At 41.3% G+C, this 14928-nt stretch overlaps 1 protein-coding gene across 1 annotated transcript in view; it reads left to right on the top strand.

The window, feature by feature from the left end:
- The window catches only part of LOC107284356 (mitogen-activated protein kinase kinase kinase 3-like), a 73702-nt gene that overhangs the window by 23278 nt on the left and 35496 nt on the right, over nt 1-14928 (top strand). Inside the window, exons 3-4 of the mRNA XM_029283427.1 lie at nt 8333-8376; nt 11438-11537. Coding sequence (XP_029139260.1) covers nt 8333-8376; nt 11438-11537 — 144 coding nt within the window. The remainder of the gene's footprint in view (nt 1-8332; nt 8377-11437; nt 11538-14928) is intronic.

The following is a 14928-nucleotide window of genomic DNA, read 5'->3' on the forward strand; positions in this document are numbered from 1 at the left end:
CGTAGTTGAGCTCCAGGGTGTAACAGCTCTCTGAGTTGAATTCAGCCTTAGAGCAGCCCAGGCTGAAAAATGATTCAAGATGTTTAGCAAATTCACGAGGCCGCTAACAGCTGGTGTAGTGGCCAATGAGCCAATAATGCTTTGATTGACAGGTGGAATTAATTTTTTATGGAAACTGGGAGGGTGGGGAGCAGGCAGAACTTGGCAAGCATCATCTTGGGATAACTTGAGAAAAGTTGGGGAGTTTCCAGAGATGAAACATTCCTTACAAAGACCACACATTCTTTTGAATTACTGATAGACCTTGACTTAACAACATTTCGTTTTAGTGACTTTTCGACATTACGATGGCACTGAAAAAATGGTCACACTGATGACCATTGCAGCCTCCCCATGGTTACGTGATCAAAATTCAGACACTTAAGAACTGATTCATATTTATGACGGTCGCAGCGTCCAGGGATCACGTGATCCCCTTTTGCGACCTTCTGACAAGCAAAGTCAATGGGGAAGCCGGATTCACTTAACAACCGTGTTACTAATTTAATAACTGCAAGGATTCATTGGCAGGGATGGTTGTAAAATGGGGCAAAATTCAGTAAATAAATGTCTCGCTTACCGACAGAAACTTTCGGCTCAATTGTGGTTGTAAGTCAAGGAAGACCTGTATCTATTAGAGTTGGGAGACTGATCAAATAAATATAGATAAAATATAGGTAGTCCTCGATTTATGATTATGGGAGTTTGGGAAAAATTCAGAGAAGAGCAACTAAGATGATCCAAAGCCTGGAGACTAAAACATAGGAAGAATGGCTGCAGGACTTGGGTCTGGCTACTCTAAAGAAAAGAAGAAATAGGGGCGACAGGATAGCAGAATTCCAGTATTTGAGGGGCTGCCACAAAGAAGAGGGGATCAAATTATTCTCCAAAGCACCTGAAGGCAGGACAAGAAGCAACAGATGGAAACTAATCAAGGAGAGAAGCAACCTGGAACTAAGGAGAAACTTCCTAACAGTGAGGACAATTAACCAGTGGAACTGCTTGCCTCCAGAAATCGTGGGCACTCCATCACTGGAGATTTTTAAGAAGAGGCTAGACCAGGGGTAGGCAACCTCGGCTCTTTTATGACTCATGGACTTCAATTCCCAGAATTCCTGAGTCAGCTATGCTGACTCAGGAATTCTGGGAGTTGAAGTCCATGAGTCATAAAAGAGCCGAGGTTGCCTACCCCTGGGCTAGACAGTCACTTGTGTGAGATGGTATAGGTTCTCCTGCTTGAGCGGGGGACTGGACTAGAAGACCTCCAAGGTCCCTTCCAGCTTCTATTCTATTCTATTCTATTCTATTCTATTCTATTCTATTCTATTCTATTCTAATCTAATCTAATCTTATTTCTATGCTTAATTCTGTTCTATTCCTATTCTATTCTATTCTATTCTATTCTATTCTCTTTCTTGATCTCCCTTTTCCTTCAAACTTTTTCTCTTGCCTGTTTATCTTAATCTTTTATTTTTGAAAATCAATAAAGTTATGAAATTAAAGAAATATAGCAGGCCGAAGAACACCATGTGTTCCAACACCAATTAGCTGTTGGAACACCTGGTGAAATTCATGACCCATAGGTATAATTAATCATAGTTTCAACAGGGAAATGGTCAGCATCGTAGATCAAGCCAAGTCCCCCAAACACCAGAGAATGCCTAGAAGCCTGGCGCTCAGACAAAACTGCCATCCCCAGGCACGAAGAGATAAGCAACATTTGCACACCATTCAAAAGAACAATAAAAAAGTGTTTTTTTTTTTAAAAAAGAAACAAATAGACCAGAATTTCAGCGCAATCAAGGAAATACTAAGGAGAAAAACCATATTGCCTCCAACGAGGGTAATTTTATCTCTCAGCTTCTCTGGATCACACCAGAGTGCAGCAAAATTTTGAAAGCTGGACTCTGCTGATGAAGATGATGAAGGGATCTGTTCAAGGAAGGATCAGGATGCAAAATGGACACAGCCTGATTGTGGTTGTCGTTTCCCCTTCTCATTGGGCCTCTTTTTGCCCATGCTTGTTTTCCTAGCAAGTCGGGGGGAAGTTTTACCCAGCACTGTTTCTCTGAAGCCTCACTCATATTTCTCTTCTCGCCAGCCAACTGCTGTTGTGTATGTTGCCTGGTGTGTTTCCCTTGGCCCTTAACGAAAGAAGGTCACTGTTATTGTTTCACAGTGAAGAAAGAGGATGCAGCTATTATGTTTCCTCTCTACTGGGGTTGCTTTTGTCCATTTCCAGCAACAAATTGTTCCAAAACGGAGCTGTTCTGCTCAACACACACACACACACACAAATGGCATTGGGTCTTAAGGACTGTCCAACTGGGTGGACATACAAGCAAGTTTCTTTGCAAGGCAGATCTGAATGGCATCTCTTTATTTAGACCAAGGGTGTCTAGACCAAGGACTTTTTATGACCTGTGGACTTCAACTCCCAGAATTCCTGAGACAGCATAGCTCATGAAGTCCATAAGTCATAAAGAGGGCCAACAGTTGCCCACCTCTCATTTAGAGGGTCTTTTCAGGAAATCTCTTAGAGGTGGATTAAATAGGGAAGACCACAGATGAAAAGTATCACAGATGACTTGCAGGGAAAACATTTGTTGTCTTGCATTTCAAGGTATAGATAGTCCTCGGCTTACGACCACAACTGGGATCAGAATTTACGCTGCTAGGTAGGGCAGGTGTTAAGGAAGTCACAACCAATTTTGCAACCTTTTTTTTCTTTTGCTGTGGTTATTAAGCAAATCCCTGCAGTTGTTAAATGAATGATTTGGTCGTTAAAGTGACTCTGGCTTCCCACGTTGATTCTGCTTGGAAAAGTTGCAGATGGGGATCACACCATCCCAAAACAAAAAAAAAACATGTTGTGCTTCTTTCAAACCAATTTCTTTATTGTTTCTCACTTATTTTCTGTCTGTCTGTCTGTTTGTTTGTTTGTTTGTTTGTTTGTCTGTCTGTCTGTCTGTCTGTCTGTCTGTCTGTCTGTCTATCTATCTACTTACCTACCTACCTATTTGTCTCTATCTACCTACTTACCTACCTATTATCTGTCTGTCTCTCTATTATCTGTCTGTCTGTGTCTATCTATCTATCTATCTATTTATCATCTATCTATCTGTCTATCTATCTATCTATCATCTATCTGTCTATCTATCTATCATCTATCTACTTACCTACCTATTTGTCTGTCTCTATCTATCTACTTACCTACCTATTATCTGTCTGTCCCTTTATTATCTGTCTGTCTGTCTGCCCGTCCATCCATCCATCCATCCATCCATCCATCCATCCATCCATCCATCCATCCATCCATCCATCTATCTATCTATCTATCTATCTATCTATCTATCTATCTATCTATCTATCTATCTAATTTACTTACCTACCTATTTGTTTGTCTCTGTTTCACTATCTACCTACTTACCTACCTACTATCTGTCTCTCTATCATCTGTCTATCTATATATAATCTATCTACCTGTCTATCTACCTACCTATTATCTGTCTGTCTCTGTCTCTCTCTACCTGTCTGTCTGTCCGCCCGCCCGCCCGCCCGTCCGTCCGTCCGTCCGTCCGTCCGTCCGTCCGTCCGTCCGTCCGTCCGTCCGTCCGTCCGTCCGTCCGTCCGTCCGTCCGTCTGTCTATCTATCTATCTATCTATCTATCTATCTATCTATCTATCTATCTATCTATCTATCTATCTATCTATCTATCTATCTATCTATCATCTATCTCTGTCTCTTTATCAACTATCTGTTATCTCTCTCAATTATCTACCTGTCTATTGCCTATCTATTTTATAAGAATCTTGTCACACTAAAGCACGCTACCATCCCTATAAACTCTGGGAATTATTAGGGAGGAGCCATCTTCACCCTCTTTCACTCACAGAAATGATCTGAATTGAGTTGCCTCTTGCTCCTCCGGAATGCAGCCCCTCCCTTCTGGAAATCTGGGCCACAGTATATTCCATCACAGGGGTGCTGCAGCAGTCGTAAATACACTCCACAAATATTTCCTGTTTGGACTACCTTGTAAATCTGACAAAATCTCTTTGGTTTTCTCACTACAAGTAAGAGTTCATTCAGTGACAGTTCAAACTTACAAAAGCACTGAAAAAAGTGACTTAGGGCCGTTTTCTCACACTTACGACCGTTGCAGCATCTGTGTAGCCATCTAATCAAAACTCAAAGGCTTGACAACTGACTCACATGTATGACAGTCGCAGTGTCCCGGGATCACGTGACTCTCTTTTGTGACCTTCTGACAAGCAAAGCCAATAGGGAAGCCAGATTAACTTAACAACCATGTTACTAACAATTGCAGTGATTCACTTAACAACAGTGGCAAGGAAGGTCATAAAATGGGATAAAACTCATTTAACAACTGTCTTGCTTGGCAATGAAAACGCTGGGCTCAATTATGGTGGTAAGTCGAGAACTATCTATATTGAGCCATGCTGTCAATGCTGTTTTTGCCAACTGGAGAATTCCTCAGCTCAGCCACAGAGAATAACCTAACATCCATACAAGCAATGATAGCTGGTGAGAAATAGATTAGGATCCTCTGTTTCATTGGTGTTTAAGAGACGCTCCTGTTTCAACAGGTATAGCTCAGGAACTCCAAGGGATCTATCAGTGAAGTGAATCCACAGTGATGATCCAGTTTAGTGACCCACCAAATTCAGCTGATTTCCAATTATTGATGGGAATCAGCTGAATTTGGAATTTTTGTTACATTAACAGAGGTATAGAATCGTAAATCACACGAGGTACTAGCACTGCTGTATAAAGTCTTAGTAAGGCCACACTTGGAATACGGCATCCAGTTTTGGTCACCACACTATAAAAAAGATGTTGAGACTCTGGAAAGAGTGCAGAGAAGAGCAACAAGGATGATCAGGGGGCTGGAGGCTAAAACACATGAAGAATGGTTGCAAGAACTGGGCATGGTTAGTCTTGTGCAGGGGTAGGCAACCTCGGCTCTTTTATGACTCGTGGACTAGTGAAGAGAAGGACTAGGGGTGACATGATGGCAGTCTTACAATATTTGAGGGGCTATCACAGAGAGGAGGGAGTCATCCTCTTCTCCAAAGCACCTGAAAGTAGATAAGAAGCTATCGATGGGAGATAATTAAAGAGAGAACCAACCTAGAACTAAGGAGAACTTTCCTCTTAGTCAGAACAATTAATCAGTGGAACAACCTTCCTCCAGAAGTTGTGAGTGCTCCAACACTGGAGGATTTTAAGAAGAGATTGGACAACCATTTGTCTGAAATGGTATAGGGTCTCCTGCCTGAGCAGGGGGCTGGACTAGATGACCTCCAAGGTCCCTTCCCACTCTGTTATTCTGAAATCAATCAACTTCAGCCAGTTATTGCTGCGGTCCATTTTGCCACATTAGGATGTGATCTTTTTTAATAAACACTTACAGACACATACTTCCACATAAATAGCCGTTGAACTGAAACTTCCTCACTGCCACAACATATTTTCAGGCGCATAGAATGGAAGCATGGAAACTGCTAATCATGTTCTGGATAAACCTCAAGTAAAAGATAAGAAGAGTTTTCAGGAAAAGGCGTCATCCATTTTGCTCCTCTAGGAATTCTCCTGTTTAGATACCAGCAGTGTGTGGCTGATCTTTGCAAACAATGTACACTCCCAAATATAGGATGCGCTTTTTCCACCCCAAAAAAAAAAAAACCAGAGGGAGAAAAGAGAGAGAGAGATATATAAAGTTGTAATTTAATTCTGCATAACAAAAAAAAAACCCAAAACCTTTAAGAATAGTGGCCCCACCTAATTCTCCAACCAGTTGTGGATTTTACCAAGCACTTTTATGCTTCTGGTTTACAAGAAATGGACACATTTTTCCAAAACTCTCTGCTTGGGGAACAGCAAAATGTCTATTTTATTAACATAATATAAAATATGAAAATACAAAAGCAAATAATAAACAAAGGTAAGGGGGGGAAGAAAAGTGTGGAAAAAAGGGGGGAAAGAAAAAAAGGTATTGACTTTCTTCTGTTGCAGTAAAATAAGACATTAAAATCAAATCTCAACTTTTTACATTTCTATAGTAGTATGAACTAGCCGTTTCTATATCAACAAATCAGCCTAATCAGTAAAACCCAAAAATCAAAGTATCATTTTTTTCCCACCTCGTGCACAAAGTCCAGAAGTGGTTTCCAAGTAGAAACAAAAGTTCTTATATTTTTTTTGTTTTATCAAAACAATTTTTATTAGTTTAGCCATCTCTGCTAACTCCATCAACTTTTGTAGCCATTCCTCCATGGTGGGAATCGAAATATCCTTCCATTTTTGTGAGTAAAGTAGTCTTGCTGCCGTCAACATATATAAAATCAGAGTTTCAAATTTTCCCCCCAAGTCTTTTTCCGTTAGACCCAGAAGAAAAGAATGTCAAGATTGAATTGTTCTATTAGTTTGTAGAGCTTTCTTTCGTTAAAGAGAGAAAGCAAATTCACACAGCATGCTAAATCAAACCCTAGTTTGTTGCATTATGTTATCGGAGCACTCAACCAGCTGATTCAGCACCAGAAGTATTTTTTTTTAAAGGCTGCCAATGGGAGGGGTCTTTACTGGGTCCTGCAGAAATAAAAATTATAGGATGGTCCTGCCCAAACATTTTTGGAAGACAAGCAAATTATCACTAGGATTTTTTTATTTTTTTTTTTGCTTTCAAGCAATAGACTTTCGTCTATTTTAAACAAATAATAATAATAATAAAGTTGGAAGGGACCTTGGAGGTCATCTAGTCCAACCCCCTGCTTCAGGCAGGAAACCCTACACCATTTCGGACAAATGGCTGTCCAGTCTCTACATGTCATTTTGTCCTAATCCTTATTCCTATTTGGGAGGATGGGCTGCAAGATGTTACAGATACCAAGCAAGGAAAGAGGGCGATGGATGAATTGAAGCTGAGACTGAATAGTTAAGACCTGGTAACATGAGAAGAGCAGAAGAACTGCCTCTCTGTCTGTTTATCTCTCTTTCAAACATTATATCTATTATCTACCTATTATCATCTATCTATCTCTTTATCAGCTATCTGTTGTTTCTTACTCTATCATTTACCTATCATCTAGCTATTGTGAATCACCTATCACCTGTCTGTCTTATCTATCCATCCATATCTATCTACCTGTTCATGCATCCATCTATCTATCATCTCATCCATCATCTCTTTTTTATCTATTATCTCTCACTCTATCATCCATCCATACCTCTCTCTATCATATCTATCATCTCTCTTCCATCTGTCTGTCTGTCTGTGTCTATCTATCTAACTATCTATTTATCTATCTATCTATCTATCTATCTATCTATCTATCTATCTATCTATCTATCTATCCTTCATTCATTTCTATCATCCATCAATCCATAACTAGCTATCTGCCTGCTTGCCTGCGCCTGCCTGCCTGCCTGCCTGCCTGCCTGCCTGCCTGCCTGCCTGCCTGCCTGCCTATCTATCTATCTATCTATCTATCTATCTATCTATCTATCTATCTATCTATCTATCTATCTATCTATCTATCTATCTATCTATCTATCTATCATAATAATAATAATAGTAAAGTTGGGACCTTGGAGGTCATCTAGTCCAACCCCCTGCTCAGGCAGGAAACCCTATACCATTTCGGACAAATGGCTGTCCAGTCTCTTCCTAAATACCTCCAGTGTTGGAGCATTCACCGCTTCTGGAGGCAGGTGGTTCCACTGGTAAATTGTTCTAACTGTCAGGAAGTTTCTCCTTAGTTCTAGGTTGCTTCTCTCCTTGCTTCGTTTCCACCCGTTGCTATCTATCTATCTATCTATCTATCTATCTATCTATCTATCTATCTATCTATCTATCTATCTATCTATCTATCTATCTATCCTATTTTATCTCTCTATCATCCACCCATCTCTCTCCGCAAATATATCATATTTCTATCTATCTATCTATCTATCTATCTATCTATCTATCTATCTATCTATCTATCTACCTACCTACCTACCTACCTACCTACCTACCTACCTGTTTGTTTGTCTCTGTCTTGCTATCTGTCTACCTATTACCTACTACTTATTATCTGTCTGTCTGTCTGTCTGTCTGTCTGTCTGTCTGTCTGTCTGTCTGTCTGTCTATCTATCTATCTATCTATCTATCTATCTATCTATCTATCTATCTCAGTTATTTTATTTCTCTATCATCCATCTATCATCTATTTATCATCCATCTATCTATCTGTATTTAATGGTTTTCTGTCTTCTTTTCTTCCATAGTTGCGGAATGCCAGGATCAAGTTTGAGCATGATGGAGAAAAAAGGTACATCTATTTTATTTTTTCATTAAATTTCTATGCTGCCCATCCCTCCTATAGATCCCTGGTCTATAGGATTTAGATAGTTTGCTTGTTTTTGCTGAACCTTAAAAACCATAACTCAAAAGTAAATAAAACCCTTGTTTGGTTGTTTTCATCAGAAAGTTGTCCCCCTTCAAGTATCCCTACAAAATGATTATATAGTACTGAGATGTTGGCGATATTTTTTATTTATTCTCTCATGATTACATGCCACTCCCGTTGAACATTAATCAATTAAATTTAATTTAAAACATTGAATGTGGCCCTACTAATCAATTTTGCAACTCTGGGTAGTGAACAGTAGATGGAACCAAAAAACAAAACATAAAGCATTTCAGTTAAAATCCAAATTATTACTCAGCAAATGACCCTGAGCAGCTTACATTCTGCATTCTGGCAATAAGATTAAAATGCAGTTATGCCAATGTATTAAATGCATTCGCTTCGTTAAGAATTGAGTGGAAGGACGGAATTTCTCAGTGTTGGATGATAAGGCGCAATTACTACAAGTAGTCCACAACCGTGCCCAAAATTTCTGTCGCAAAGTGAGACAGTTGTTAAATGAGTTTTGCCCCATTGCTTGCCACCGTTGTTAAGTGAAGCACTGCAGTTGCTGAGTTAGCAACCCAGTTGTTAAGTGAATCTGGCTTCCCCATTGACTTTGCTTGTCAGACGGTCGCAAAAAGGGGTCACGTAAGCCAGGGACGCTGTGAACGTCACAAAAATGAGTCAGTAGCCAAGTGTTTGGATTTTGATCACGTGACCATGGGGATGCTGCAACGGTCGTAAGCGTGAAAAATGGCCATAATTCACTTTTTTCAGTGCCGTTGTAACTTTGAACGGTCATTAAATAAACCCTTGTAAATCGAGAACCACCTGTATTTTATTTTCCATGATGCTGTTAAGCAGGTATGAAAATTCCCTTCCTTGCTCCACAGGTGCCATTTTCCTCTGACATACCGATAATCCTTGATTTATGACCACAGTTGGGATTGGAACGTCCATTGCTAAGAAATGCCCTCAATTTTATATACTTTCTTTTGAGATCAGGCAACAGAATTTCATTTTTAATGTTGGCCAGTGTGCTCATAGTAGAAAATGACAATAAAGATTTATCTTATCTTATTTCATCTTATCTTATAATTTTGCACCTTTTATTGCTATAGTTATTAAGCTAATCAGACTGCTTCCCCCATTGACTTTGCTTGTTGGAAACTGATGGGTAGGTCTCAAGAGGAGCATCATGTGACCCTAAAACTGTTGTAAATATATAGACCATTTGCACAAGAGTTTAAATCACAATCGTATGTCCATTGGGGACACTGCAATGGTTGTAAGTGCAAGTATCAATCGTAAGTAAGTCAGTCAATCAGAATAGAGCTGGAAGGGACCTTGGAGGTCTTCTAGTCCAACCCCCTGCTCGTGCAGGACATCTACTTATGCCATTTCAGATAGATGGCTGTCCAGTCTCTTCTTAAAAACCCTCAATCATATAGCACCCACAACGTCTGGAGGCAAGCCGTTCTCCTGATTAATTGTTCTCACTGTCAGGAAATTCCTCCTTAATTCCAGGTTGCTTCTCTCTTTGGTTAGTTTCCATCCGTGGCTTCTTGTCCTGCCTTCAGGCACTTTGGAGAATAGCTTGACTTCCTCTTCTTTGTGGCAGCCCCTGAGATATTGGAATACTGCTATCATGTCCCCCCTACTCCTTCTTTTCATTAGACTGGATATACCCAAGTCCTGCAGCCGTTCTTCATATGTTTTTGTCTCCAGGTCTCTGATCATCTCAGTTGCTCTTCTCTGCACTTTTTCCAAAGTCTCAACATCTTTTTTGTAGTGTGGTGACCAAAACTGGATATGGTGTTCCAGGTGTGGCCTTACTAAGGTTTTATAAAGTGGTATAAAGTCACTTTAGGGGTCATAACTTTGAACAGTCACTAAATGAATGGACATAGGTCAAGGATTGTCTGTAGCTTACATCAGAGTTCTGTAAGCAGTCTAAAGGTCCATGAGATCATGTGTGAAAGGAGACCAGATTCTGGGTCTGGAAGGTGGGGCTTTCCTTGACATTCAGCAGAACCGTTCTAACATAACTCACTGCACATTCACAACATTATAGATAGCCCTCAATTTATAACCATTCATTTAGTGGCCATTTGAAGTTACCGCTGCACTAAAATAAGTGAATTGTGCTGAGTTTTCACATTTCCAACCATTGCAGCATTCCTTTGGTCATGTGACCAAAATTGCTCGGCAACTGGCATGTATTATGACAGTTGCAGCATCCCGGAGTCATGTGATCCCCTTTTGTGAGCTTCCCAGCTAGTTTCCCACAAGCAAAGACAGTGGGGGAAGTCAAATTCACTTAACAACAATGTGATTCAGTTAACAACTGCACTAATCTGCTTAACAACAACAACAACAACAACAACTGATTTGCTTTAAAAAGGTCATAAATTAGGGAACGGCTCCCTTAATAATTGTCCTGCTTAGCAACAGAAATTTTGGGCTCCCTTATAATAGTACGTCGAGGACCAGCTATAATAAGCCTCAGTCACAGAGATTTTATTTCCCTTTGTGTACAAGAGCCTGTTGCTACAAAAAGTACACAGGAAGTCTTTAATTGATCCCACAACTTTTCTTGCTGTGTGAGACATAAGTGAGTCTGGCCCTATTTTACAACTTTTCTTGTTCCTTTAAGTGAATCACTCCAGTTGTTAAGTTAGTCATATGGCTGTTAAGTGAATCTGGCTTCTCCATTGACTTTGCTCGTCACAAAAGGGGATCACGTGACCCAGGGACACTGCAGCCGTCATAAATACGAGTCAGCTGACAGGTATCTGAATTTTAATTACACGACCCTGGGGATGCCGCAACAGTTGTGTGGAAAACAGTCATAAGTCACTTTTAATTACCTTTGTAACTTCGAACGGTCACTAAACAAACTGTTGTAAGTCAAGGACTATCTGTACAATATTGGTAGGATGATTTTAACTGTTTTCATAAATGCATCCTCGTTTTGCAGGATTATCCAGTTCCCGAGGCCGGTTAAGTTCAAAGATGTTTTGCAAAAAGTCATGGATGCTTTTGGGCAGTTGATGGATTTACATTATGCTGACAATGAGGTACCTTATGTGTTGCTTCTTCTTCTGTCTCTGCCATTTTCTTGCTCTTCATGGGGAACGTGACAGCAATAAGATGGGACAATATTTTTGTTGGTCCTTCTTTCTTCAGATCCCCGCTCACCTCACAAACTCCAAGACAAATATATTTTAAAAGCCCTTGCAAAAAGTACTTCCAAAGTTTAGAGAGATGTCCTGTCTCTAGCGAGGGCTATCCAACATTGAAACTTTGAGATTTGTGGACTTCAACTTCCAGAATTCCATAGCCAGCATGCTTTAAGATGGGTGGATTTCAACTCCCAGAATCCCCCAGCTAGCATGCTTTTTAAGATGGGTGGATTTCAACTCCCAGAATCCCCCAGCTAGCATGCTTTTTAAGATGGGTGGATTTCAACTCCCAGAATCCCCCAGCTAGCATGCTTTTTAAGATGGGTGGATTTCAACTCCCAGAATCCCCCAGCCAGCATGCTTTAAGATGGGTGGATTTCAACTCCCAGAATTCCCCAGCTAGCATGCTTTTTAAGATGGGTGGACTTCAACTCCCAGAATCCCCCAGCTGACAGGCTTTTAAGATGGGTGGACTTCAACTCCCAGAATCCCCCAGCCGGCATGCTGTAAGATGGGTGGACTTCAACTCCCAGAATTCCCCAGCTAGCATGCTTTTTAAGATGGGTGGATTTCAACTCCCAGAATCCCCCAGCTGGCATGCTTTAAGATGGGTGGACTTCAACTCCCAGAATCCCCCAGCTAGCATGCTTTTTAAGATGGGTGGACTTCAACTCCCAGAATCCCCCAGCTGACAGGCTTTTAAGATGGGTGGACTTCAACTCCCAGAATTCCCCAGCTGGCATGCTTTAAGATGGGTGGACTTCAACTCCCAGAATCCCCCAGCCGGCATGCTTTTTAAGATGGGTGGACTTCAACTCCCAGGATCCCCCAGCCAGCCATGCTGGCTGAGGAATTCTGGGAGTTGAAGTCTGAAAGTTGCCGTGGTTGGACACACCTGCTTTATCCAATAGATGTTCTGCCCAGTTGAAAGTTCTGAATGATCCATGAAAAATAAGTAAGTAAATAAACCTGGGGCACACTTTTAGTTTTGAAATTCCTTTTATTCTGGGGTGGTGCTTTTCAGAGAGTAAATTTCATTTGGGAACTGCATTGATATCTCAGTCTCTGCCCCTTTACACAGTCCCTTTAGGTTCGTGGACTTACGTCCTGTTTTAAACATGGAGAGAAGCAAAGCCTTGAGTCAGCATTTGGCAGCTTTTGCTACCTTCCTGCCTTATATTAATGTACTTATTCAGTGTCCAAGATTCAGGAAAGCTGTGCTTGTTTCCTGAATTTGCAACGTGCCAACAAACTCCAGTTTGCATGCATCTAAATTTAGGCCAGTATCTGGTGGAGACTGTCCGTGCACAGGACAGTTTTGCTGGCATGAGGAATCCAATTTTTCTCAAGTTTTGGCAACGGGCAGAAGGCAAGAGCAAGGATTGCACCATGCGTACTTTTCAATCTGGGGTCTTTTGAGGCTGGCTATGTGGGAAAAAGGAGGAAGGCTGTAAGGATATTTTATTTCCAGATTTTGAAAGATTAATGGGCATTCCAAGGAGCCAGAGGCAGCCATGGAAGACATTGGCAGCCAATTGCCAGAGAAAAGTGGTTAAACAAATTCCAAGTAGGGAATGCATATCAGGGGAGATAAATTGCAGAGCAGTCTTAAGAATGTAAATTTAATTCTTGATTCCTATTGCTGGAAAAAAAGGAGGGAGCCGTCTTTTGAATACGCCTCCCCCTACCAGGTTAAACTGAACTCTGCCACCGATTCTGGTCTGGCCAGGAATGGACAGATGATACTAATCTCAGTTTAATTTCTATTTCCTATGTAGGAATCTTCAACCAGACCTTTGCTGAGGAGAATGGCTGATGCTCTCTCTAGAGCAGGGGTCTTCAAACTTGGCCCTTTTATGACTTGTGGACTTCAACTCCCAGAATTCCTCAACCAGCGTGCCTGGCTGAGGAATTCTGGGAGTTGAAGTCCACAAGCAGGGGTCTTCAAACTTGGCCCTTTTATGACTTGTGGACTTCAACTCCCAGAATTCCTCAGCCAGCGTGCCTGGCTGAGGAATTCTGGGAGTTGAAGTCCACAAGCAGGGGTCTTCAAACTTGGCCCTTTTATGACTTGTGGACTTCAACTCCCAGAATTCCTCACGCGTGCCTGACTGAGGAATTCTGGGAGTTGAAGTCATAAAAGGGCCAAGTTTGAAGACCCCTGCTCTACAGCTTGAGAAGAAATTGAAGGATATCAAAGACACAATGGGAGTCCCCATCTGTTGTAGCTGTGTTCCATTGTGTACCACTGAGAAGTCTCCTCACAGAGCATGCTTCCATCTTCACAGGTCTATAAATGTAGTCCTCGGCTTACGACCCCGACTGAGGCTGAAATTTCCATTGCTGAGCAAGACCATTGTTAAGTCAATTTTGCCTCATTGGCTTGCCACAATTGTTATCACTGCAGTTGTTACATTAGTAACCCGGTTGTTAAGTGAATCTAACTTCTCCCGTTAACTTTGCTTGTCAGAAGGTCACCAAAAGTGATCACATGACCCAGGACGCTGCAACCGTTGTAAATATGCATCCAAATGTTGATCACAGGACCAAGGGGAGGCTGCAACGGTCGTAAGTGTGAAAAACGGTCACAAGTCCCTTTTTTCAGTGCTGTTGTAACTTTGAACAGTCACTAAATGAATGGTTGTAAGTCGAGGACTACCTATACACACATACAGGTAGTCCTCGACTTACAGCAGTCCAGTTAGTGACCGTTCAAAGTTACAACGGCACTGAAAAAAGTGACTTACGACCGTTTTTCACAGTTACGACCATTGCAGCATCCTTTTGATTACATGATTTAAATTCAGACGCTTGGCAATTGACTCATACTTATGACCGTTACCGTGTCCCGGGGTCATACGATCCCCTTTGGTGACCCTGTGACAAGCAAAGTCAGTGGGGATTCACTTAACAAAACGTGTTACTAATTTAGCCACTTGCAGTGATTCGGTTAACAACGGTGGCAAGGAAAGTTGTAAAATGGAGCAAAACTCACTTAACCACCGCCTCACTTAGCAACAGAAGCTTTGGGGTCATCAATGGAGGACTACCTGGATTTATTCAGTGCCGTCCAGGTCTTTTAGCAGAAGGAGAGGCATTTGGTGGCAATTCTTTTCCTAAATAAATTTGTTTGGATAACTTTTGTTGAGTTCTTCCTTGAAGGGAGTGTTATGATGGAATAAAAGGTTGCAGCCCCCTCCAATGTTTGTTTCTGTTTTCCACTAGAAACCTCCAAATGGTTTTGCACGGTCCTGGGCTCCACAGCCCCAAACCCCTGCTGTTCCCA

The sequence above is a fragment of the Protobothrops mucrosquamatus genome, unplaced genomic scaffold (assembly GCF_001527695.2).
Source record: "Protobothrops mucrosquamatus isolate PMUCROS unplaced genomic scaffold, P.Mucros_1.0 scaffold81, whole genome shotgun sequence".
Classification (NCBI taxonomy): domain Eukaryota; kingdom Metazoa; phylum Chordata; class Lepidosauria; order Squamata; family Viperidae; genus Protobothrops; species Protobothrops mucrosquamatus.